General features: G+C 37.4%; 3 protein-coding genes across 7 annotated transcripts in view; 1 reads left to right on the forward strand and 2 right to left on the reverse strand.

Moving 5' to 3' along the window:
• LOC109921797 (transmembrane and immunoglobulin domain-containing protein 1) overlaps positions 1 to 349 on the reverse strand; it is a 34,530-nt gene extending 34,181 nt beyond the window's left edge. Inside the window, exon 1 of the mRNA XM_048612452.1 lies at positions 181 to 349. The gene's annotated coding sequence lies outside the window, so the exon portion shown is untranslated. The remainder of the gene's footprint in view (positions 1 to 180) is intronic.
• LOC109925420 (beta-crystallin B3-like) lies at positions 282 to 27,795 on the forward strand. Of its 5 annotated transcripts, XM_048612449.1 has the most exons (9): positions 294 to 699; positions 2,769 to 2,873; positions 4,519 to 4,588; positions 19,878 to 19,954; positions 20,966 to 21,084; positions 21,878 to 22,010; positions 24,254 to 24,396; positions 27,132 to 27,266; positions 27,534 to 27,795. In XM_048612449.1, coding segments are annotated over exons 1-9 (1,083 nt in total). In that variant the 5' UTR covers positions 294 to 399; the 3' UTR covers positions 27,535 to 27,795. The 5 variants fall into 5 exon arrangements, with proteins under 5 accessions (XP_048468407.1, XP_048468406.1, XP_048468404.1 ...); XM_048612450.1 differs by lacking the exon at positions 27,534 to 27,795 and having other exon boundaries at positions 282 to 396; positions 27,132 to 27,527; XM_048612447.1 differs by having other exon boundaries at positions 27,132 to 27,795.
• cryba1a (crystallin, beta A1a) lies at positions 5,848 to 11,241 on the reverse strand. The gene is made up of 5 exons (XM_048612453.1): positions 11,190 to 11,241; positions 10,961 to 11,079; positions 8,769 to 8,910; positions 6,620 to 6,762; positions 5,848 to 6,119 (listed from the first exon to the last, which is right to left on the reverse strand). Exons 1-5 carry the CDS (start codon positions 11,220 to 11,222, stop codon positions 5,972 to 5,974), a joined length of 585 nt encoding a protein of 194 aa, XP_048468410.1. The 5' UTR covers positions 11,223 to 11,241; the 3' UTR covers positions 5,848 to 5,971.
• Positions 27,796 to 27,819: the final 24 nt, after the last annotated feature.

The following is a 27,819-nucleotide window of genomic DNA, read 5'->3' on the forward strand; positions in this document are numbered from 1 at the left end:
TTGAATTGAAGCTCATTTATTTGTTTAAAAACACACTTTTTAAGGCACCTCTAAAGGTAAAATAGAATTTCTATCAATTAAACGAAGTAGCAGTGAGCTTCACTTTTTCCTATCATAAATTTCACCCTTCACATCATCACCCATTCTTATTGTAACATAAAATTAATTTATGAATCTAACCTGTGAGTAATTTTTTTTTAAAAAAAAGCCGCTTCGTGATTTATTACTTCAGTCGTTCAGCAAATCTTGAGATTTGCAAGAAATATTTTGCGTGCATTTCGCCTGAAATGATTTATCCTGCCTCCGGGAGGTGCTGCATTGCCGGTGGTTTCTGTCTCCTCGTGTGCGCACTTCCTACTTCGTCAGAAGAAGCGACTGTTTACAGATTGGGAACCGGTAATGGAGTCAGATGGTAGCGATGAAATGCAATGGCAAACAGTCGAACAGAGAAAGTGGGGCGGGAATAACCTGTATTACAAAATGTACTGCGTTAAAATGGAGCAGTTTCCAGCAGACGTTCACAGGTTTTGTGATCCTGAGTTGCAACATGGGCGAAGAAGAGAGTTGGTTCATCTACTGAGGAATGTTGATGAATTGAGTTGCCAAAAACTGCAAATTTTATTTTCTTTTTCTATTCCAAATCTAGAAGCAATTAAGTTTATTGCAGATTTAAATCAGCCTGTAGTTTCAGCTGGTGCTGTAAGTACTGAAATTACAAAATGATTTGTTACTCGTGTTGGTAGACTGGTCTTTACTGCAGAGACTGACCTCGGTGTTGTACTCTCCCTCCCTGCCACTTTAGCTTATTTTCAACATCGTACTAGAAATAATTTTATTAATTGTGGGCAAGCTCGAGTTAGAACACGTGTTAAAGAAGGTGCACGCCTAGAAACAGTGCACTATAAGTGACTGACAAAAAATAGTTACGTTCTCACAATCCTAAACTTAGTCCTGACAAATTTTACAATCTATAGTCAATCAAACAGTTACTCGACTATCCTCTCTTGCTACAGCTAATGCCATGAAGCAATGATGTCTGTCTCAATCACTGCATAAGATAAATTCTTTAATGCTCTAACCATCTGTGTAAAGACATTTCATCTACCGCCCTCTCTGAGAAGTGACAATTTTGATCTGATTGTCACTGACTCTCCAGTTAGAAGAGACATTTTTCTCACATTCAGTACATCCAAGCCATTTAAAATTTTAAAAACCTGAAGTCCATCTCCTCTTCGTCTTTTCTCACCAATGTGATGGATAGTTTGAGAAGTTCATAAGAACTAGAAGCAGAAAAGGCAATTCAGCCCCTCAAGTCTGCTCTGTCATTTGATAAGATCATGGCTGATCTCATCTTCATCACAACTCCACTTTCCTGCCTGCTCCCCATTACCCATCAACTCGTTACTAATTAAAAATCTATGTGCTCCTTAAATTTACTCAGTGACCCGGCATCCCTCACAGTCTTGGGTTGTGAATTCCAGATTCATGACCATTTGAGAGAAGTGATTTCTTCCCATCTGTTTTCACTCTTCTCCTAAAATGTGACTTCTCATTCTAGATTTCCCTACATAAGGAATCATCCTTTCTACCTCTACATTGTCAATCCCCTTTAGCATCTTGTATACCTCAATTAGATCTCTCATTCTTCTAAACTCTGCAGAGTATAAGTTTGAACAGCTCAATCTCCGTTCATAAGACAAACCCCTCATCTCTGAAATCAATCTACTGAACTTCTCTGAACTCCAATACAACCTCTAATATTATGTAATATATCTAAGATTAGGAGAAAGTTATATAACAGAGTATCACAAAACTTGCAAATAATAACGTACCACATGAGAGACTCTTCAAATTCAAGATAGGTTATGAATTTGGATTGTACAGAACAGGTTTCCCCAAGGGCTGCTGTTTTAATCTTCATGTTTGTATAAATTATCTAAGTTGTGGGGAGCTAGATTTGTGGTTGGATAAGTGGTATGTACGACTTCAAGGAAGAAGTCAAAAATTTGCAAAGAACTCAATAGAGTTTACATGTAGAGTGGTAATTCCCAATGAAATGCAATATGGGCAAAAAGCTATTTTGTTTGGAATTAAAAATGCAGCCTAATACATCCTGTGTCGAATATAGCCTGTCAAGTGGTACCTAGGTAGTTGATTAAGATATCTGAAGAGTGTGAGGCAGAGCAATTTTATAAATAGGAAACTGGGTTATATTTTAAACGTCAGTTGGGTTCAGATCTCCAAAACTCACACAGAGGTTGTCCAGAACTCTAAGTACAAGTTGTATCTGAATTACTACATGTGCTTTTCATCACAGTGAGATTGGGACTCCATCCAGACCATAGGATAAGTGCTGAGCTGAGCAAAGAAGCACATTCATAATATTATGGAGGAGAGTATGGAGGACAACTTGATAACCTTGAGCTCTTCAGCCTTGAGAAGTGAAGTCCCATGGGAATTTTATATATGTATGGAATTGCAAAAATAAATCCAGATAGTACTATCAAGGCAGGGCACCAGATTAGGAGGATGCAGATTCAGATTTATAAAAGGCAAGTATAAGATAGATGTCAGGATACATTTCATGACAGAGGGTGGTTAACTGTTGAAACAAATTGCGAGGAATGATGGCTGCATTCAAGATACTGGAATAATTTTAAGAAAAAAAGAACATGCACTTTAAAGGTGACTGAAAAGATGAACATCAAATCATTGGAGAATTGATCACTTCTAACTTGCCATGTTTAATCTTGTTTTTTATATCTTAGGGAACCGGATACTGGGAGTATCTTCTTCAGAGCCAAGGAGTAGACCTGATATCATTTGATACAAATAATATTTATCCACCAGAAATGCGATATTCAGAGATTTTGGTATGTCCACTATTTTTTTTGCAGAGTGGCTAGAATTATGAGTGAGGTGGGAGGGGCTTTTATCTGTCACTTCATTTTCAAAACTACAAAATAACACGATCAGAGGTCACTTACTGACAACTTTGTTTTTTTCCTACATCGCATTATTTGCTTTAAATTTTCAAACTGATTTCAGAACAACCTTACCATTTGTTTGGCATTTAATTTAGTTCAAAAGGAAGAAGAAAGTTTGCAATAACTTTGCTTTGAAAAAAATAAATCTAAGCATTAAATAAACCTAGCTCAGCATAATTTGTAGATATTACTCCTGAACATAATAATGGCAATTTGCATTTTCATCTTGTCACAAGGTGCTTTTAAAGGCCAAGTAGTAGTAGAAGAGCTAGGAGAGGTGAACAAGGGATTGCCAAAGTTGCATATTTTAAGGTATCAATACAGAGGTTTTGTAAAAAGAGAATTCTGGAGTTGGGAGCTTAGGTGATTGGAGTTTGTGCAACTGAAAATGGAGCATGAGGGCAGGAAAAATGAAGGCCCCAGTGAAAAGAAGAGAGAGCATGTAATATTGGAAAGGGATAAGTCTGTAAAACTTAATGAATGAGTGAGGATTTGTATCCATTACATGGGACCGAAGCAATTAGAGACCGTGAAGGACAGTGATGATAAAGGAATGTAATATTATAAGGGACAAAATGTAAATATCAAATTGCAGTGGATAAATCTAATAGAACTAGCTTTCCTTACATTTGATCTTTTTGCTTTCTATATTCTGTATAGTCAAATCTTTATGTTTTCCTTCTAATTTCCTAATCTGTATCTGTTAATGAATGGAAGAGAAACTGGGTGCTACAATTGCCTCTAGAACTCCAAGACAGCATCTGTGGTGTCCCCAAAAGCATGAGGTGAATTGCACCAGTTGCCATATTCGTGCAGGAATGTCTGCTGTAAATGTGGGAAACAGCTAGACCATGTGGTCGATTAGCATGTAATGCAGTACCAAATGTTTTAAAGCTCATTATAAAGGTCCAGTGCCTCTGCTCCCCTTCAGTCAGATGGTGGTGAGTCTTTGGAATTCTCTGCCCCGAAAGGCTGTAAAGGCTCAGTAACTGAATTTGTTCAACACTGGAATCAGTAGATTTCTGTGCATTAATTGCGTTAAAGGACAGTGTAGCAAAATAATGTTAAAGTTGATTAGCCATAATCTCATTTAATGGCAGAGCAGACTCGAGGGATGGAATGGCCTACAGTTGCTCCCAGTTCTTTTATTCTTGTGTTCCAAAAAACAAATCCACTTGTAAGTATGATTTGTTGCTTTGAGATATCCTATACCTAAAAGGTGATATATAAATGCAGCCTTTCTTTGTGAAATTACAGATTTTAAGGGTTAAATTCAATTAAATAGGCAACTTACAATATCAATTATGAAAGTCTGGGTAAGACAATAAGTTATATACAGTAACTTCAAATAAATTTGTTTGCTGAACATATTAAGTGAAGTTACATTGTACAAATAGTAGATTGTATCACTGAGAGTAGTTTGATTCATTTTTTTTTCACAGTCATAGATATTTAAAATTGCAAATAATCAACTGAACAATGAGCTGGGGAAGAAAGCATTTACTGCCACATTTTCTTTATGTAACTTTAGACCAGCGGCCCTGAAATCCTTGAGCAGTTTCCTGACAGAGTGCTTTTTCTGGCCTGGCCAGACATAGACGGTAAGAAAGGAAGGGCTTTACACTCCTACACTAGGGGGAGTTTTCTTTGGCTCAAACAAATTATCATTCCTTACCAATGGTGTGCTGAGAAAAATGACATTATCTTCTGTACTATGTTCAAAAACTTTCAAGTGAAATTTAGCTGGTACATTCCTAGAATTCATAACAATTAACTGATGAAAGCTTGATTGAAGCTCAAAGATTACAAAGTAGCAAGATGAAAATTCTCTGCTCTAACACATTCATGTACTAATCACGTTTAGCAGAGATTCTATATTTTGTTGAACAATTTCTTCTTTCGTTTTCACTACACACTTATCTGAAAGGAAGAGTTGTGATATATTTAATACATTCAATTGCATTGCTGTTACCGGTTCATACTTTATCAGTGTATTAAAGAAACAATGCAATTGCCTGTAATTTGTGTAAAAAATAACATTAATGGTAGTAAATAACTGCAGTGGTTAAAGGTCATGATCTCATTCGTAAACACAGGAAATTGTTCTGCATTTTTAACGATCATCCGATAATGTTGTTTATGTTTACAGAGTCTTCAACGTTTTCTCTTGATTGCTTGAGCTATTTCAGAGGGGATATCATCCTTCATGTTGGGGAGTTACTGGGTGAAACACTGTCAGCCAATTACTGGGGACAGTCAACATCTCGCAATTTCCAGCTGGCACTTGCAGAAGATTTCTGCTGCCTGAGCAGAATTAAACTCCCAAACTGGCCGGGCCACTTAGACTCCTTAACCATGTGGAAAAGAAAGAACCCTCAATCAGTTGTGTGTGATGGAGCAAATTTTCATTATGTCAATCCTGAGGACAGAATGTATTTATAATGATTAATTCAGATAATTTTGACCATAAATCAGTCTCCCTCAGGGGAAGGGTGTATTTCATTTAAATGTTGTCAGTGTACATTGAAGCAGCTGGTTATAAAGTTTTTTTTGAACTCTAGCTGAAAAGCAAAATGTAAATCGCAGTCGGAGAACTAAGATCCTTGTGATACTGAGAACATAATTACTTGTGGTTGATGTGCTTTAAGCCTCATGACCAATTGCTCTTCGCTGGTTCATTTCAACAGAGTTCACCAAAATATTCTGGCTGTCTATTATATTTCATAACTTAAAAGACTGATGAGTCTCTCCCATTGACCAGATGTCAAATTTTAAAACAAGTGATTCCACAGGGGTAACTTGAGCCAAAGAGAGGGAAACATTTTTATGACTTTTATTTGAATATTTCAACAGCCCAACTTATTGTAATGAGATGTTAAACCGATTACAGTACACAGATCATTGTTCTACTACAGAATGTAGTACAAGTATACCCATAGATTTCCTTTGCAGGCCCTCCCACTGTGCTGTGTTGATTTGTTGCTTTACTCCTGAATGCGGCGGAGTGACTGGATCTGGAAAGTTTGAGCATGGGATCCCCACTCTCTCCAATGCTTGTACTCTCCAGCATGGCGATCACATTCCATAATATACTGGAAGCCACGATATCCTGGGTACTGGTAGCACACCCATCTGAGGCAGAAAAACAGCATTCTTTACTTAAATGAACTTCAAATTTATGTTAAGTTGCATAAACATGAACCAGGGCATATAGCTGCAGATGCAATTATGTGTCAGAGCATCTAAGACTGGATTACGAGTGTTCAGCGACTACAGGAGCAACAGCTCGAGCAACTCTCTTTGGTTATTTTTGAACTAGTTAGAATTGATTAACCAAGGTATTCTCTTCCCCTAAGATAAAATGCTATTTTAGAAATAGCAAACCTGACAAGATCATCAAGCTGCTAGATGTACAAGATTCTACTGAATCCAGTGAAGTATTCCTCCTTAAGTTCCAATAAACTATCTTTACTGAAAACACTGAACATGAAAAGGAAGGGTTCAGAGGGGTACGGGCCAAATGCACGCAAATGGGATTAGATTAATTTAAGATACCTGATTGGCTTGGACGAGTTGGACCGAAGGGTCTGTTTCTGTATTGTACATCTCTAAGATTCTATGACACTACTTACGCGCCAGCTTGAACCTTCATGGATCCGACTTCATTGTTACACCACCCCATGGCTTGCAAAGAGGGGTAGTCATCACACATCTCCCAGTGTCTTCCAATGAAGTTTTCCTTCTCAAAAATGACAATTTTGGACTCTTTATGATGCTAAAGGAAAATGGTATATATACATTCTGAGTGCATTTGAATACGCTGAGTTACATTTATGGGTGAAGAGTTAAGAAGTACTTGGTATACATCTCTGTAATTCAATATTTTGTATTTGATACTAAAATCTAAGTTTCTATAACCTTTCCTTGCAGCATCTCACTTTACTCCTGAGAATAAAATTGCTATTCCTGTGCCCTTTTACGTTCAGTTATATTTTCTGGAGCATGCTGACTGCATCCAAATACAACCTTGTTGTTAGGGCCAGACGGATGCATTCGTAAAAATTTAACATGATTACCAAGGACTCTGTTCTAAATGTATGTTTCAGTACAGTTCATTTTTTAAATTGAGTTTTAATTGAGGTATTGATTTAATGACATGATTCTACCAATATTCTCAAATTAATTTCCACATCTCTGTTTTTTTGATTATAAAGGCATCCAGGGGCTTGGACTTTATGAATAGAGGCACAGCTTATAAAAGCGATGAAGTTATGATGAACCTTTATAAAAACAGTAGTTTGTACTCAACTGACCACAGTGATAGATTGGAGAAGACAAGGTTGTGAGGAGATTTGATAGAAGCGTTCAAAATCTAGACAGAGTTGATAGAAAGAAACTTTCCATCTGCGGGGTGGATTGCTCAGTGACCTGAGATAGCAAGAACACATACCACCCCACCAACCTCCACATCCAGTGCATCATCTTCCGCCATCTACAATCCAACCCCACCACCGAAGAGATATTTCCCTCCCCATCCCTATCTGCTTTACACAGGGACCGCTCACTCTGTGACTCCCTCATCCGCTCCCCGCTCCACACTCCCCACTAACCTCACCACCCCTGGCACCTTTCCCTGCAACTGCAGGAGGTGCTGCATCTGCCCCCTACACCTCCTCTCTCACCTCCAGCCAAGGCTCAAGACAAATTTTTCATGTCCAACAGGGATTCACCTGTACATCCTCCAACCTGGTCTACTGCATCTGTTGCTCCCGATGTGGCCTCTACAATGGTAAGACTAAGTGTAGACGTGGTGACCAATTCGCAAAACATCTGCGCTTTGTACACTTTAATCGACAACACCTTCCGATTGCCAACCATTTTAACTCCCCGACCCACTCCCCCCGGTGACACATCCATCCTGGACTACCTCCAGTGTCACAATGATGCCACATGCAAACTGGAGGAACAATGCCTCGTTTTGATCTCGGGAGCCTACAGCTGATGGCCTGAACATAGAATTCACCAGTTTCAGAATCTCCCCACGCTCCGGCCTCATCCCTGCCTCCTTGACCTGACACAACCTGTCCATCATCTTTCCCACTGACCAATCCCCACTACCCCTACCAGCATCCACCTATCACCATCCCACCTACCTTCCCCCAGCTCCACCCCTCCTCCCTCTATTTATTCCCCAGCTCCCAACCCCCTCCCCAGTCCTGATGAACATTCCAGATCTTAAACGTTGACTCTCCTTCTCTGTTGCTGCCTGACCTGCTGTGTTCCTCCAGCTCCACAGTATTGACTCAGTAACATGAGGACAGTCAAGATGTGAGGGAAAAAAGGCAACAGGAACATGAGAAAGAATGATTTTCATGCACCGTGTGGTTAGGATGTTAAACACACTGCATGAGAGTATGGTGGTGGCTGATACAATTATGGCCTTGAAAAGGAAATTGGATAAACACTAATTTGAGGAGAGAAAAATAAATTGCTGAGCCAGAGGGAATCTTGGGGGAGTGAGTCTAGCAGAGATGCTGTTGCAGAGAAGCATCTACCCATGATGGGCTGAATGGCCTATTTCTGTTATCATTGTATTATTCCATGATAACGCAATTTCAAAAAGCCAGCGTAGTGATGAGGTCCAAAAAAATTAACAATGGGATGTTATATTTAATGAGTAACATTACCTTATTTGGTGCTAAATGTTACACTGTCAGTTATGACGAGTACATGCTACGCTATCATCAAGTCCTACAGATACTGAACAATGAACTGACTTACAGCAGAGCAAATAGGGCGGAAGGACATGAGTCTTTCAGTGTGGTAAGCATTGCTGCCACTCCAGGCATCCCAGCGAGGATATTCTCCTTTCTCCAAGATAAATTGTTGTCCAGAAAAGCTGGAATGTTCATAGCCAGCCCAGCTACAAGAAAAAAAATATTGCTTTCATGTCAGGTTTTCAAAAATAGGCACATTAATGCTTTCACCCTATCTTAAAATTGAGATGGGCCGAATTCCATGGATTCTAGTAAAAAACACATACCTTCTATTCTTATTATCTCTTAGCAATAATTTGCTGCTTTAGTAGTGCACCGATACAATGATGCAGTAAATATAAGCAGTTGCCTGAATTGTTTCTCAATCTTTAGTGTGAAATATGACTTTTATTGCATTAATCTCTGCAATTATAGTTAAAAGGAAGATCTTTAAACTGCCTGAAACTGATAGGAGTCTCCTTGAAGAGCAGAATAATTCTTTCTCAGAATAATGAGTTAAAAAGAATTGAATATACACCTGAGAGTGTTTGAATCTTCTAGTGTTTTCTGCCATGCAACGTTAGAGTCATACTAGCTCAGTATGAAAACGTTACCCAACTGAGCCCTGCAGCAGTATAGCTGAGACAGGCCCACTGATGTGGCAGTAATTATATCAATTATAAATACAATACGCCTCAGTTTTCTTGATCGTTTACTTCCGTCCACCACATTGTGCATTTCAACAGGTATCCACCCATCAAACTGGCTGCATGCCTGATTCTCAAATGCAAGTATCCTCTGGTTGCACCTATTCGAAAATGGGAGGAAATCTCAACATTGTTTCTGTCTTGCTCAAAAATGTGGCTGCAAAGTTATTTTTCTGGTCTTTTAATTGTAATTTTTGAATAATCATAAGAAAAGAAGAACCTCACTGTGCGCTAATACATATTTTCTGGATTAATGCATACTTTTGGCAAAGTATAAATCACATTAAAAATTGCACAACTTCTCCAACTGGAACATCTGAACCTATTAACTTCAAAGTGCTTAAATGATAATTCAATTAATTCAAATATCCTGGTGTGGATTTAGCATTACCTTGGGTCCCAATTGTTTCGATGTTTTATGTCCATTTTAAGTTTGGACATATTCTAATGAGATTGGAAGAATGGTTGGGGATAACCTGACATTGACAAAATGGACACACTTGTGGACAAATTTACAGGTGTAAGTTCTAACTTGTGCCTAAGGACGAAATTCTAAGTATACTGTCCTGAGAATAGGTGATGTGATAGGCCAGCTTTAAATCACTGAACTCTTTAACAACTGAAAACAGAAATTGCTGGAAAAACTCAGCAGGTCTAGCAGCTTCTGTGTAGAGAAAACAGAGTTAAACATTTTAAGTCCAGTGACCCTTAATCTGGATTTAAAATGTTTAACTCTGTTTTCTCTCCACAGATCCTACCAGACCTGCTGAGTTTTTCCAGCTGTTTCTGTTTTTGTTTGTTCCAGATGTCCAGCATCCACAGTTCTTAGTTTTATTTAACCTTTGTTTATATTTCCTTTGCAGTAGGAAAGTCAGCTTTAGACGTTATCACATGCACATACCATGATGAGATATACACCCATTCATGCATATGTATGTTACACAAAGTAGTTTGGAAAGCTTCAGACAGAAAATAAATAAAATTTAATGGAAAAATTGAATTTTGGGATTCCTGACGTTCACCTGTACCCCACAATAAGACTGACTGAGGCTATATTGTAACCTGATCATTGCAAATTGGCATGAAACACCAGCTCAAGGACCTCTTATTCCCACTCTGTCCCCAACCCTAGATTTACAATGTTGCTGCTATGTGAAAACTACTTCAGAACAAAAATAGAGGTATAATTGAACCCTCAGTTAATTGATACTAATTTTAGATCAATAATACATGAAGCAATCTAATTCTCCATAGCATCAGTGTCTAAATTCACCAAATTCTCTTCAGAAAGTGAACAATAATAACACTCCTATGTATATATGTGTGTAAAGGTAAAAACAAAATACATTTCTGTAAACTGATGATTATGATTTGCAAATGACAATGAATTTTGAAAAATCCATGATTCCATTTCAAGTAAGACTGATAAAATTACTTGAGAATGTGTTTGACAGTAAAGGTTGGGGCTGTGTTATTTTGTTGTAAAAATATGTAAAGGCCGTTGACTCACGCTCCACAATCAACTTTGATGGATCGAATATTGTCAAATCCACAATCCATTATACTCTTGCAGGATGCAGTGAATTCCATCCTCTTGCCTTGGAAATTTTCTTGATCATAAACAGTAATCTGCAATAAGATGATTACTATTACTCATTTCATGAAGTTCTGTGAAAAAGAGCAGTAAGCAAAAGCAAATGTTGCAATTCCGACTAAATACTCTAGAACAAAAACTGCACCTTGAAAACTCCTGCAGGGTTTATTTGTGCCATGCTTATAGCCTGGTGTTTCTTATCCTGAAAAAAAAGTCAAATGGCATTATTTTTCTTCACAAGGCAATGGCTTGGAGAAAGGTATCAATATTTGATGCAATAAAATCCTGGCTAATTCTGGTGTAATGTTCCACTATACCTGGCTGAATTGATGCTGTAGAGTAAATTACAAAGCAGGGATAAACAATAAACAAATTGAGACAAAACAAAGGAATTTGAAGTTAAATAAAATAAAAACAAGAAAAACCCAACTTACCAGCGCCGAACTGTATGGGGTAGGTTCCAAAAATGATTGAGTTGAGTTTCATCTCTCCTATTTATAGTCAAACATTGAATAGAAAGTGAGAAGTGAGCGAGTCAGATTTGTGGTCCAGTGAGCAGCAGATATGAAAGCCAACATCTCATTGTTTGTGGCTGATCCCATGGATTTCAGTTTCAACCCTATGCTGGGGCAGGAGCAGAAAGATTAAAATCTGCATGTCTGATTAATGCATGAATAACCTTTAGATATAAATGTATTTAAAAATGTTAAATATGTTTTGTTAACAGAAAATAACTCAGAACACAACAGGGTTGATTTGAACACTGACTTTGAAATCATACCATGGGATGCTAGCTAATTACCGCTAATATTTGTTTGAAAATCTATTCATGAGTTACTGTTGCTGGTAAAATGGAGGGCAGAGGCATAACTAACAAATATGGCTTAGCTTTTGACTGTTATCCCATGGCTTATATACTTAAAAAAGGTGTACCACTTAAATAATTAGGTGCTTGGATTTTAATTGAATAGCTAAGGCAGTTCCTAGATACAATTATATATACTTAGAATATTCACATGCATAGAGTCTTATCCTTGGCCAATATGTTTTGAGAGCGTAGACAAGCAACTCACACTAGTCATTTGTTTAAAATCCCAGGTAATTAGAGTTATAAAATTAGAGTTATAAAAGGTGTAAAATTTGGATATTCAACTTCTCAATCACTGAGTTATCAGGGTTTTAAAAATTTATATACTGCAACTTTTATAAACATTGATTAGCTATCAAAATGATATCAGCAATTTCAATACTTCAAACAAAAAGTTTCAATTAAAATAGACAGTAATGGGCTGAATTTTGTGGTAAACATTATGGTGAGACTATCAACATTCCCTGTTATTAAACTGGACAGCAACTTCCAGCAGTTTCACATGCAATTAAGTATGGGAATCAGAAGGTTGCTGTCTGAACTGTCTTCTTCTTCCTGGTGTTTTTCTATGCCGGTAATCTCACAGAGGAACTTAACTTGGTCATACATGAAAGGACAAGAAATTGTAATACTTAAGGAATAGACACCCATTACACTCGCAGAACAGTTTATAACTTGTCCATTCCAGTGTATGTAAATATTTTAGCAGCAAGAAACATCTTAATTACTACCAAATAACCATTTTGGCATTGAAAATTGCATTACATGAGCACGTGGTCCCCTTCCTTCAGATTTATTTACTTATCTATAAATTTTAAAATAAAACTTTTCTTTTTTAACTTTCTTTTCTTTTATCTTCTCTTAATTCAGTCTTTCTTTCCTTTGGTTTATTTCTTTTTCTGTACATGATTAAATATTCTAACTTATATTTCCTTTTCCAAAGTAATCATGTTTCAATCAGGATTCATCAATCTGATTGGTTATGTGGTTAAGTAATTGCTGTGATAAGAAGTTCAAGATCCTCTGTAAAAAGGGCTTATTTTGGCTTTCTAATGACAAGACGTTTTGGGGCGAAAGCCCAGTGAACATTTGTGATCTAGGGTAAATGTAATAACTGATATTATTATCACTGTCTTGAAAAGCTTGATCAATGTTTCATACATAAGCTGAAAATGCAAATTCATTCAAGAATCAAGTGGATACATATCAGCAGAAACAGGCAAGTTTTAAATTTGAGAATAAATGTAACAAAGAACATGACTCTTGTTTCTGGCATCAAACATTGCAATTTTATATCACTGTGCTCAAGTGGATGCTGGTAGGGGAGATGATGCCACATGATTCAATTTCAATTACATATAATTATTATCTCATCCTGAAGTTATACTAATTTATCTTGTATTATTCCTTGAATTTCAAGACCCTTGGGACAACATTATTGGAAAGTGAGTTTTGTTTGTTTAATTTTAATTTTATTCAGTGGAGGATAAGAGAATTTTACATTTTGATGTCAGTGGCACACCGAGAATTTCTGAGCTGCTACTTCAATCTGACAGCACTCTCATTAAAAAAAACCAAAGAAATTTCACTCAAGTATATTTTTCACACTTTTACTGTGACACAAACTCTAAATTTAAAACATTTACTTGAACAGTAACAATAGAACACAGTAATTAGCCCATGTCCGCAAGAAAAAAATCTGCTTACAAGGGGAAAAGTCCTGCAGATCCTACCTATGATCACTAATTTGTGATTAACTGCAGGAATGTGTGTTGATGTAAGGGAGTATTGCACTCACTGCTAATCTTAGCTCCTCCAACATTAAACAGCTTACTGCCATACAATCTCAGTTCACTCATAAAGAATGCCATTTAAGTGAACCCCAGAGAACAGCAAACATCTACTGAAACACACCCTCATTTTGTCAGTCTGATAAGGAAAAGTGGGTAAAAATTGGATAGGGATAGTTACAGTAAGAAATCCCATCACGAAATAAGGTTGATTGCATGCAATAGTTACAAAATGGTATATGTGATATCTAATGCAGCAGCTTATGTACTACTTATGCTATATCATTGCTACCCTCTGAGACTAATACTTGGGTAGTTACTACAATGAGATAAATGTGTTAAGTGGAGCCCTGATCCATAGTCCATATCACACACATCAAACAGTTTAATAATAACATTTGGAAGCATGCAATTCCATTGGATAATGCCTTTTCAAGGTATTCATTGAATGGTAGAACTATGGAAGTTTGGGTGATTGGGTATACCATTTAAGAGAAATTCAAGAGAAGACTTGAATGCTGCCAAGTGTCATTATCGATAGTTTTAATCAACCTGTTCGGACATATTATGGTATACCTCTGGAGCTAGTGGGGCTTGAAGCTAGGCCTTATGGCCTACAGGTAGGAATACTACCAATGTGGCAATGAGGGCCTGCCAACTATTTATAACATGAGTAGCTGGAGCAATGTTAATGTGCTACGATTGAGTTTAATGCTATAGATTAGGTTGTCAAAAAAGTGCCTATTTTTGAATGCTTACAAACTGAACCGCTGTTGGATGTCTGTGTGAGCACGTACTCAATATAAAGGCTTAAATAAGAATAATAACTTGCATTTATAGAGCATCTTTAACAAGGAAGAATGACTCAATGTGGAAGACAGCTGAATAATCAGGTAACAATCATCAATGGGGCAAAAATGGTGAAAAATGTTAGTTTAAGGAAGGCTTCAAGCATAACAGAATGGGAAAGGAGGTAAGGTTTTGGGAGAAAATTGAGACTATTGTGGTCTAGACAGCTGAAGGCATTGTTGTTGTTGGTGATACATTGATTTGAAAGGATGCAGAGTTCTTGGAGGATAAAGGAAGCAGGTAAGTAGATTTTTAAAAAACTGAATACAATGTGCAGCACAGAAATAGGATTTTCAGCACAGCATATCAATGCTGCTGTTAATGCTCCAGAGGAGCCTGCTGTCATCTTTCTTCATCTAATACTATCAACATAACCTTTTCTTTTACATGTATTTATTTAATTTCCACTTAATTGCATCTATAGTATAGATAAGTACTGTGACACTTAAGTACATATTCATTCCTGTCTGTAAATGCTAACTCATTTGATATGATTAATATAATATAAACCATAAAGAGATAGTCTCTTGCTTTTTTTTCTGTATAATGCTGGAGACCTTCATTCCAAAACCATGCGAAAAAGGCTGATGATATATTGCCTGTTCATTATCTGTTCCTTGTAGATATTTTTAATCAACTTGTTCAGAGATGTTATTACACACCTCTGGAATAGGGGTTTTGAACTCAAGTTTGCTGATCCAGAGGTAGGGACATTGCCACTGTACTACAAAGGCCCTTTCTGTTCATTCTACTCAGGCTGTGGACTCTCCTCAAACATATCTTCATATATTAGCAGCAGGTACAGGTGGACATGACAACTCTTTATCCCTTGAACATGAGTGAGACAGTTGTGCTCTTCAACCATTCTACAAATTTCCAATACAAATATAACATGCATAATTAGTAATAATAAACAGTAAAAAAAAGTAACAATAAAAAATAAGGAATGTTGAGGTTTTGAAAATGTTGAACTCAAGGATCGGAATTTAAAATTTGTGGCTTTGGGATACCATTAGCTTAATGGAAGTCAGAGAGTGGGAGAATAATGGATGAATGGGACCTGATGCAGAGCAGATTATAGACAGCAGAGGTTTGTATGAGTTGAAGTGTACCAAGTGTGGAGGAAGAGAACTAGCAAGGGCATTGGAATAGATGAGTTTAGATGTGACAGAAGTGTGTAATAGAGCTTTGGCAGCAGATGCACAATAGCAGGGACTGAGATAGCCAATGTTATGAACATGAAAATCAGTTGTGTTTGTGATTGTAAGAAGATGAGATTAGAAGTTCAGCTCTGGGTCAAAAAGGACCCTGAAATTGTGGACAGTCTGACTGGACTTGAGATAATAGCTGGTGAGTGGGGAGGAATCAATGCCCAGGGTCCACTGCCATTATGCTGAGGTGGGCCGGAAACCTGGGCCCAGAGCAGCTTCTGCCTGACAACACAAAGGCAATAATGAAAAAGGCTGAGCTGTAAATCACCAGCGTGAGTGCAAAATCCAACTCCATATCTTCACATGATGTTGCATGGGAGCAGAATCTTGAGGAACTAGAGTAGCCCCAACACCTGTTCCTTGAAGGCCTCTAAAGGTAATGGTGCAGAGGTTGAAAAATTTTGAGTTGCACTGCCTGCAATTAGATAACTAAGAGCTAAACAAAGTAACGTGATTCCATTTAGCTGGATGATGCGGCAGTCAACAGTCTCAGCAGTTAGAGAGAAACTGGAAAGGATGAGGTGAGATTGTGCACCCTATTTGCATAAGACATCATTTGTAACTTAGGACAGTTTCAGGGCAGTAATATGGATAAAAATCTGATTGGAGAGTTGGTGCTTGAGTTCAGGAGATGTAACATGTTTAGGGCCTTCAGCAAGAAGGTTGAGACAAGGCAGTAGTTTATTTGACGGTGAAGTTGAGGGGGTTGGGTGTTGTAATATGATATGGAAGAAGCAGTTGGATGGATGGCTTAAATCGTAGTGATAAACAAGTCTAAAACTCTGTTACTGGAGGTAGGTGAGGAGTGGCAGAGAAGAGAGTGAAGATCATCTTTGTTGGTCAGAATGAACCTTAAGTAATAAATCATTAGGCAGGGAGAGTGGGGCTTGTAATGCTGACATGATCCAATTAAATCTTACAATGGATAGTTAAACTAGTTGTGTATGGATATACTAAAGTCTTAGCCCCTTGGATTTAAATGAGCAAAAATTGAAAACCACCAGTTGGAAGAGACCCTGTATTGATGGCAACATGTGGGTAAAATATGAAAAGTGATTCCTGTTGGAACAGTGCAAGTTATCTAAATTGAACATGCTGACCTCATATAGATGGAGCTGGTAGGTTATAGTATGTCTCTGGCCTGTCGATTGACAATAGGGTTGCCAACTGTGATTAAGTGTATTGCTGGAAATTTAATCACATGACTTGACTCATGTTCCAGTTAGTAGTTTTCAAGACACACATCTTGTGATGCATCGCCTTTATCAGCTAATTGGAAAGCACAATCTTTCATGACCCAGTTGAACAATGCTTGACTGTCAGTCAAACTTTCCCACTGTTGATAGTTTTGTAATTGGTAAAGAGTATATCCAAAGAAAATCACAAAAAAAAATTCAATGCCCAATGATATTGTTCCATGTTGAACATAACAGTGGTCTGGATATTGATTTTCAAATCTCTGGAGATTCCAGACCAATCCTAGAGTGTTGACAATGATGGCTATGGTCTCTGTGAGGCTTTTCATATCCTCAGAAGCCTCTATCACATATTCGATGATAAAGGATTCCTAGGAATGTTTGAAGGAGCAGGTTGTGTCTTTAAGCATTGAGACAATATCTGGATCCTTAGGTCTTTGACCCTCTTTCTCTGTGGAGGCTACAATTACAAGTAAAATGAACAATCAATAATCTAGCCTTTCAGCCACACACATGGTTCTTCAGAACCTAGCATGAGTCACCATTTTTAACCAAAACTATTGCATGGAAAGTTACTTTTAAAGACAGATGTCCTGCCACTAGAAATAATCTATAAAAGTGAGTCTCTACACATCATGTCTGAATCTCACTGACATAGCCAAAGGTAAAAGTTACATGGTGTTGCTGTGCTGCTGAGAAAGTCAACCAAACTGATTGCATTTTGTACGTCATAGACATTTTTAAAAGTAGCATTTTAAACTAGACCAAATGTAACTACTTCATATAATTCTACAGCACAGAAGGAGAATACTTGGCTCATCATGACAATGATATAAAAGAGTTTCCAATTGGTTCTAGTCTCCTGCTCTTTTCCATAATTGTACAAAAAATTTCCCTTAAAATATTTATACCATATCCTTTTGAAGGCGCATAGAACATAGAACAGAACATAGAACATCACAACGCGGGAACACCATGTCTATGCCAACCAAGATACTAGTCTAAACTAATCCCATCTGCCTGCACATGGTCCGTATCTCTCTATTCTCTGCCTGTTCATGTGTCTGTCTAAATGCCTCGTAAACTTCACTGTTGTATCTGTTCCCATTGAATCTGGATCCAACTGCATAATAAATAAAATGTGTAATAATATACACCTTTAAAATACACACAAATGTACAGTCTTTGATATTTGAGCTATCTTATCTGTTTAAGGAAGGAAGCTCCAAAAAATTAAACACAACTAGGGAAAATAATATGACTACGTGAATTTGTCACAAAATGAAACAGTTACTGAGAATCAAAACAGGAGTCCTTGAAAACTAAAAAGTAACCCCTGAAAATCAAAAAATATCTTTGAAAAAATTATTGACAAGTTCCTTGAAAGAAACAAATTATATTGAGCCATTTTGGCAAATAGAGAGTAAGCATTTGGAAATTTGAAAGTGCAGCTGAACCTTTTTTTTTCCAGTGCAGATACAGAAGGAAAAGAGGTCAGAAGGTGGAAAATGGATCTGTGTGTCTGATGAAGGGGTCAGGGAAGTTTGGTTGTTACTGTGATGACAGAAGTAGAGAAGCTATGTCTTATAACAATTTTGAAAGGGTGGCTATGAAAAAATGTAGAATTATATAGAGAGAGAATTTAGAGGTCAGTGAGAGAGCAAGCAAGTTTGGATGACATTGAAAGAAGCAAGAATGAAGAGTTATTTAGTGCAGAGGAAACTGAGAGTGGGACTGGGTACACAGTTGAGATAAAGAGAGGCTGGTGTCTTGAACTAGATGGAGATGGGGAGAATATACCAGCAGAGTAGCGGGTGGGGATTGTGGGGGGAGACTAATACATGATTTGGTGATAAGACTACTGTATATAAAGGGGAAGCAAAATGCCAGGGGAGGACTGATATTTATAGAACTGTAAATTGCGCCCGAGCAAAGAATCATTCAGGAATCCAGCGGGTCAAAAAAAATTCACGTTACATTCAGCTGCACTTTCAATCTTCTAAATGCTTACCCTCTATTTGCTAAAAAAGTTCATGCCCAGAGTGGCCCCAGCATGCTAGAACTTCCAAATAACTCACAGTTAACACAGAAAAACCGCATACAACCATTCGAGCATTTAACAATACAGTCAGACATGTGACTAAGGTGGTTTCAGAGTTGAATTCTCTGATTAGAAAATAAAGACAAATACTCGCTGTTGCAATTCATACTTGTGTTTTAATGGATTGCAAATATGTGAAAGGGGCCCTGAATGTTTTTGGATACAGACCCCAGCAATGCATAGTCCATCTCTGACCAGAGGATGCAGGCTTGACATCATCCTACTCCCACATTTACAATTCTGGTTACAGATCTTGAATAATGAAGGCACTGCAATTTGTAAGATGAAATGTGTTAGTTAGAACAATACATATTCTCCACAGTATCTGCTTATGTTCTTGCAGCGTAAATTTAACAAAAGCTGTACAAAGCTGTCTACGGGTCAACTCTTTGTTCTCGGCTGCACTTGTGTCTACTGTAGACTGTAGTTTTTGCTGATTTGTATGGTGTTGCCAATGAAACAAAGCAAAGAGCTGGAATCAGCTTCTGCTGCTTCAATATAATGACATTTTGTTTTGTTTATCCCTTTATGATTTAACCTGCTTGAAAAGAAAAAAATGCAACAAGCAAATCCACTGGATATATAAATAGGATGAACTGAGGTTTAAGCATCACTTTACATATTCTCTCTTGTCTGGCAAAAGATTGAACTGTATCTGGGTGAGCCATTGCAGTACTTTCAAAAATTTAAACTTGTGAACTGTCGTGAAAACTTCATAAAATATGAAAGTTTAGGAAATATCAAGTTAATCAAATATGTATAAAACTATTTAGCAACTAGGGCAAAATAAGTTTGTCATATCTCGATTATTGTTTTAGCAGCTGCCACAATGTCTCACACTGGAACGCAGGGTAGCATTGGAAGCCATTCTGCTTCAAGTCTTCGCACTAACAGGGTAGGTGTATTGGTGGGTTTTGATTTCAATGTTATAAATGATCTATTAATAATATTAGAGTAGGTGCAGTTTATTGCAAATGAGGATTTATCATTAAGTAACAGTTCCTGCTTATAGAAGTATCTTAATGTGAGCTAACTTGTGGCTTGTCATTGGAAAGTTTGCTATAGGTGTGATCCAGGGTCAGTCTACTTATGGACTGAGACTCCATAGCACACACAATGAGGTCTTAACAATCAATAAGCATTATTATTTTGAAGTATTTTACATTGCACTTACTGTATCATCCTATTTAGGAAACAGTGAAATATTCATTTGCCTTAAAATAATTTTGCCAGACTTTAACTTCCTGTAAATTGTTACAGTTTGAAATAGGCATAGAGTAAAATATCATAGTTTTAACTTCCCTCTTTTTGAATATAAATGTTTGGGGAGGAGCAAGCCAAGGTATATTCTAATCAACCTGTTTAGAGATGCTATTATACACCCCTGGAGCCGCTGGGACTTGAACTTAGGCCTCCTGACTCAGAGGCAGGGGCACTACCACTATACCAAAATAGCCCTATGAGCAAGCCCATTCTTTATTGCTCAAGTGATCACAGGTGACTATCCTTCATTGGTGTTCTGAGACAGCATGGATTAGAATTTAAACGTAAATTGCAGTCAAAACCAATCCTGACCTTAATGGTGTCTACATGTGAGCAGCAGTCATCTGACAATAAGACAGAGTGGGAATTCTGTCTACTTCATTACTACCCATTTACCCAAGTATTGATATCTGAACTAACTTGGTACATACTGGATGTTGAATGTAAGACCTTGCTGCTCCATATCTCAGTGGCACACAAACCATTCATATACCCAGTGAACCATTATCATTGCTGTTCATGGAATACATTTTTGAAATTAATAATACAAATTAAGGTTTTAAGTGCATGATTTATGCTTCATTTTTAACAGTTCAATTATAAAATGGTAATTGAGATTCTTTTGTGCCATTTTTGTTCTTAGATGATCATTTATGAGTATGAAAGCTTCCAAGGTCGCAGAATGGATATCAATACAGAGTGCAGAAACATCTGCGATCAGGGCTTCGATAAAGTGGGGTCCATCCGTGTTGAATGTGGACCGTAAGTGCTTCCTTTCAGAATTGAATCGTGTGTTCTGCCGTGCAGCTATATGTTAACCTTTCTGATGCATTGGTGTTTCTCCCAGCTTTTGCAGGTGGACACAGTTCCTTTTGTTTAAACATCAGGGCCCTGAATACTTATGTTTCAACTCATTGGTATTGAGTCAATAGTAAGTCAGGATGAGACATATTTCCTTTACAATGAATTTATGCTGACACACTTATCTTCTGAAGCTCTATCTCACATTTTGAGGGTGTAACATATGTCACAGAATGGTGATCTTCAAATAAGGAGTGCCCAATACACCCCTTACATTTAACTATTATCAAACTACAAATTTGGAGATGAGACAGTTATATTTTGATTTGCATACATATAAATAAGTAATACTACTTCCTACAATTGTTATTAATTTATACAACAGTATGGTTGCCCAGGGAGCAGTAACCCTCTGGCAGCTGGTCAAAAGTTGTTTCTGCTTTACCACATTGAGCATCAGAAGGATATTTGTGCAGTAGTACATTATATACCTTAGCTTCCAAGTTGTGGGACACATATTATCTACGTTATGAAACACAGAACCTGGTGACTCATTGTAATTCTGCAATGGTGACGATTAGTCAGCGAGTATATTCAAGATTCAGTGACTAATGACAAATTATATATTTCTAATTTTTTCCACTTGAAGCTTTCAACATGTTGTTTTACAAAGCATTATCCTTGATATTAAATTAGTTTAATTGTGTAACATACAAAGACAAACTTGATTTTGTTGCAATCATTTATTTATCAGGTGGGTGGGTTTTGAACAGCAGAACTTCTGTGGTGAGATGTTCATGCTGGAGAAAGGAGAATATCCTCGTTGGGACTCCTGGTCCAATAGTTATCGCACTGACTGTATGATGTCTTTCAGACCTGTTAGAATGGTAAGATTTATTGCAAGACTTCCTATTACACATCTATAAAGAATTTCATAAAAAAGTGGATAAGAATTACATATGGCCTATTTTTGGGCATGGGGATAGTAGCTTTTAATCTGCCCATGCCCAATGAATTGAGGGCAGCACACAAACTTAGTGGTGCCCCCTCACTGTAAAGATCATTTCTTCTTTTCATTTTTCTATATTCTTGGTTGTTGGCTGAAATGGGAAAAGGACTGATTCAAAAGCCTAGGATTTCTGAAAGATTACAACTGTTTTTCAAAGCAAGTTATCTGCCCCTCATTGTAAGTGTTGTTTATACAGTTGTTGGTTCAAACAGTGGGGAAAACCCTGTTATATAAAAGCTGGAACCATGGGATTATGTACAAATGGAGATTTGGTTAGCAATGAGTAGCTGATTAGTCTGTGAAATGGTGACCAGTTGATAATAAAAGCCACCTGCCTTCCAACAACTGTGATTGACCCCTAGGCAGCTGAACAGCTGGGGTTTGGGAATATTTGGGTCAGACTCATCACATTCCTGGAAGGGAAAGAGCTGTTGTTGCTCTACATTAAAAAGCATCTCAAACCTAATGACAGCCAGTTATTTCTCCTCATCTGTTGCGTAAGCTGTGACATTTAATTAATAAGTCAGAGATCTTTATAAGCATGAACCAGTCACCCTGTGGCTTCTACAAATCAGTGAAAGTATCTCGAGAGGGAAGGTGGAGAAACAACTTTCTGATCAGCAAACCAGGTGGACAGGGACCACTGAGCTGCCTTCCAAGTCAGAAACATTCTGATGAAGGGTCTCCAGACTAGAAACCTTAACTCTGTTTTAATCTCTACATGTACTGTCAGAACTGCTGAGTTTCTCCGGCATTTTCTGTTTTTGTTTCTGATTCCCAGCGTTCACAGTTCTTTGTTTTTACTACAATAATTCCAGCTGTTTTGCAATGCCAGAAGTTGCTTGAATGTTTTTTTCCTGCAAGTTGGATATCTGGACCTTTAAATAACACCAGTAGTGATCCCGTTTGCAGCTTTAACCATATTCTTTAATGCACAGCAGTGAATGCATTGAATGGATACAGTAATCAATGAAAGCATTTAAAGGGTAAATCATCCCTAATTTTATGCTTCAATTAAATTTTACAAACATGAGCCTGGCAATGTACTGGGACATCTTCAAACTTGGAGGATTGAGTGCCATCATTTGATGTTGCACATTTCTGTATAAAGGAGTCGAGCAGTCCTAAAATGAAGGAGTGGAAAGATTGTATACAGTGCATTTACAGCCAAATGCATTCATTGGATATTCTTTTTTCTGGAAACTGATAGTTCCTGATAGTCTTTTTTTGCATACTGTTCAGGCAATTGGGTTAACACCTTTACCATGTGTTGCCAGCTTCCTCTCTGACTGCCTGAGTAGCCCTTACCTTTCCTAGTGGGGCTGCTAGCTGATTCTTCAAGTAGCCCATCTGCATCCATGTCCTGTCTACTGCCACTAATTGGATGGCAAATCCAGTGGCAGCCTATCAGTTAGCCACTTCCTGTGAAGTTAAGCCAGCAAAACGCGATGGCTTGGGACCTGGGGGGCAGTGATTACAATATTAAGTTTCTGGCACTTAGTGGAAAAATCCAGCTCAATATGAAGGTAACAAGCCAGCAAAGAGATGGAAAGAAAATCCAAATGGATTTGGATGGTGGTGGTTTAACCTCAGGGGGCCCACACTTCCGGTGAGGTGGGAATTAGATTAATTATTAATATACTTCAGACCACTAAATTAGAGAACGTATGCTAAGGGAAAAATACATAGAAAAATAAATGAAATAAGTGAAAAACATAGAATCATAATTATGGAGGATTTAACCTTTGTTATTCATTTATAGGAATTGAGTATTGCTGGCTGGGCCCACATTTATTGCTCATCCCAGTTGCTCTTGAGAAAGTGCTGGTGAGGACTGAAAATGTGGAAGAGATGGAGCTTTTACTGTACTGTATTCATTCTCTATATACTGCAAATATTGTGTGTACAAGATTTATTTCTGTCAATATGTTAAAAACCCAGCCAGGGAGGAATCATTGCTACTAATGGACAATATGGCATAAGCATGAGAGATCTCCTTGAGATTCTTTGCACATAATGTTTAAGATTTAATTCAAATGAAGCCAGGAAAAAGGTTTCATTTTGGTAAATAGTGCAGTGGAATCATCACATACAATTCCTAAAACTGCCGAATCATTATAGGATGGGCAGGACCATAAAATTTGCCTTCATGAATGTGCTAACTTTGATGGAAGAAAAATGGAGATCTGCGATGAGGACATTCCCAGTCTCTGGGCTTATGGTTTCCAGGACAGAGTTGCCAGTATTAAAGTAATTGGTGGAACGTGAGTAACATTCCTTTCCTTTTTTTTTTGAAATTGTATTTTCTATTTGGAGATAAAAGATAACCTTTGAATCTTAAAGAAATCAGACTGCAGTATCAGTTTTATCAAACAACTTGTATTTATATATCGTATGGAATAATAGCTCAGATCACTGCCCAAGAGAAAACTATGAAGTTTCAAAACAGGAAACATGAAGGATGTGGGAAGGAAACAAAAGCATGTACAAAGAGGTTCATGAAAGATGGGGAAATTGCAAGGCAAGTTGGATTTTTGGCATTGACTTCAAAAGATTAATCATTCAAAGTGACTGAAAGATTTGCTACTTATAATTAAATGAAGGGACAAATAGATTGGGACACATAACTGGTGAAGGTCAATGAAATAAGATGAAGTAATATCTTGAGGGATTGAGAATGAATGCAAGAACCTTTAAGGATAAAGTAGGTTAACGACAAAAATTTTGTTTGACAGAGAAAACTCGTGGGACAGTAACAGCTGACGGGTTGAAAGATTAATGTGGAGAAATAATGCTGATATTAATATAGTGAAATATTCCATTCCTATTTCTATTTTAAAAACTGCAATATTTTATAAGGGAGTATATTGAACTATGGTTTGATGATGATCATTCAAACAGCTCATGAAATATTAATTTAAGCAGGAAAACGATACTCAGAATAGTCTTTACAAGTTGGCTAATGAGATAATTGATGCAGTAGTTTTAATTTTTCAGAAACCCATTAGATTCAGGGAAGGTTCCTTTGGATTGGAAATCTTTAACCCTTTTATTCAAAAAGGGAGGGAGGCAGAAACCACATAACTACAAACCTATTAGCCTTACGTCTGTCATAGGAAAAACGTGAGAAACTGTAATTAAAGATATTATAACAAGTTGCTTTGGTAAATTCAAGGTTGTCAGGCAGAGGCATGGTTTTGTCAAAGGGAAATTATTTTAATTAATTTGAGTTCTTTGAAGAAATAACTTGCACTGTGGATAAAGGGAAACCAGTGAATGTATTATGCTTAGATTTCCAGAAGGCATTTGATAAGGTACGATATCAAAGGTTATTGTGGAAATTAAATACTCATGGTGTAGGGATAGCATATTGGTATGTACATAAGTTTGGGTAGCTAACAGGAAACAGAGAGTCGAATTAAGTACGTCCTTTTTGGACTGGTAGGATTCCATGCATCATTTGCCACAAGAGTTGGCGCAGGGGTCTCAGCTGTTTATAATTTATATCAATGACTTGAATGAAGGTATCGAAGGTATGGTAGCTAAAGTTGCTGATGGCTCAAAGTTGGTTAGGAGAACAAGCTGTGAAGAAACATAGAAAATAAGTTCAGGAGTAGGGCATTCAGCCTATTGAGCCTGCACCACCATTCAATACGATTATGGCTGATCATGCAATCTCAGTAGCTCATTTCCGCCCTCTCGCCATACCCCTTGATGCCTTTAGCCACCAGGGCCACGTCCAGCTCCTCTCTTGAATACGTCTAATGAACTGTCCCCAACAGCTCCCTGTGGGAGAGAACGTCACAGGTTCACAAATCTGAGAGTGAAGAAATTCTTCCTCATCTCTTTTCTAATGGCTTACCCCACCCCCTTACTCTTTATTAAAAAATAAGGAGCATACAAAGGGATAGTGATAGGTTAATTGAGTTGACAAAGATTTGGAGAATGGAGTACAATGTGGGTGAGTGGGAAGTTGTCCATTTTGGCAGAGAAATAAAAAGGAAGCACAATATCTAAATTGTGAGCATTTGCACAGCTCTGAGATGCAAAGATTTCTGGGTGTTCTAGCATTTGAATTGCAGTAGGTTACAATGCAAATACGTGAAGTTATCAGGAAAGCCAGTAGAATGTTATGTTTTAATCTGAGGCGAATTAAATGCAAGAGTGGGGAGGTTTTGCCTCTGCTATACAAGACATTAGTGAGACTGTATCTGGAAAACTGTGTACAATACTTAGGAAAGGATATTAATGTGTTCAGAGAACGTTTACTAGACTAATAGCTGAAATGGATGGATTGCCTGATAAAGAAAGGCTCAACAATCCAGAGCTGTATCCTTTGGAGTTTAGAAGAGTCAGAGGTGAGTTAATTGAAAGAGAAGATCCTGAGGGGACTTGACTGGTTGGATGTGAAAAGGATGTTTCCTTTTGTGGGAGAATCTAGAACTAGGGATCATATCTTAAAGATAAGAGGTCACCCATTTAATGAAGAGTTGAGGAAATACCTTTTCTCTCAGAGGGGTATAAGTCTTTGGAATTCCCCTCCAGTAAATGCAGAATATTTCAGTATTTATAAGGCAGAGATGGATAGATTCTTGATTACTAACAGGCTGAAAGTATGCAGGAATGTAGTGTTGAGGTTTAAATCACATTAACAATCATCATCTCGATGGTACATCAGGCTTGAAGGACAGAATGGTGTACTCTTGTTCCTTGTTTATGCAATTCACAACATTGTAAAGGTGCAAAAATACAATTAATTTAGCTGCACCAATTTGAAAGCTAGCCACATCAATACTGGCTTTTCCACCATTGACTTTTCTTTAGTTTCTTATCAACTCTTAAGCACAGTTATCATCAAATACATATATATGAATACAATTGATGCAGTGGTTGTATATTAGCTAATCTATACAGGAAATAATGGTAATTAAGGTTTTGGAGTAATTACTTGGGAATATAATTGCAGATTTACCCTCTGATTTTTTTTTGTATTTTGTAGGTGGGTTGGCTATGAATATCCAGGCTACAGGGGATATCAATACGTGCTAGAATGTGGATCATACAAACACTGGAATGAATGGGGTGCTCAACAGCCTTTGATTCAGTCCATGCGCCGTGTGAAGGACCAACAATGGTACAAAAGGGGTTGCTTTGAGTTTATAAACTAAAATAAATCATGCTTTTAGACAGCCATGGGAATAATTTTATTGTTTTCATATCAGGATCACAGAAATTAATAATCACTCATATATAATTTCCCATTTTTAAGTTATAGTGGATATTGTAGTGTCCATGAAAGTATTTTATTTTGCTGGCAACAAATCTCAATTATTTTAGAATTGTCGCAAAAAATGATAGCTGGTTTAAGTCCAGCTTATGTTTCTTAACCCAAACTTTTCAGAACGCATTATGAATTCCATTTTTTTGTGGCCCTGAATATGATTTTTGAAAAATGGGGAATGGATGACCTCCTACAGTGTGGATGACTCTCCGCTGTGACTTACTCAGGGATGTGGACATCTTCAGCAAACCTCACGTACATAACACAACATTCAGTATTGATCTTTGTTTCATTTCCGATACTTTAAATATTTGTACCTCATGTCATTCCTTTTACCAATAAAAGTAATCTCTGCTGTCTTACAGAGATAATAAGATTGTAACTTCAAATAGCTGGCCCCATTTTG

Source organism: Rhincodon typus, chromosome 26, assembly GCF_021869965.1.
Source record: "Rhincodon typus isolate 14 chromosome 26, sRhiTyp1.1, whole genome shotgun sequence".
Taxonomy (NCBI): domain Eukaryota; kingdom Metazoa; phylum Chordata; class Chondrichthyes; order Orectolobiformes; family Rhincodontidae; genus Rhincodon; species Rhincodon typus.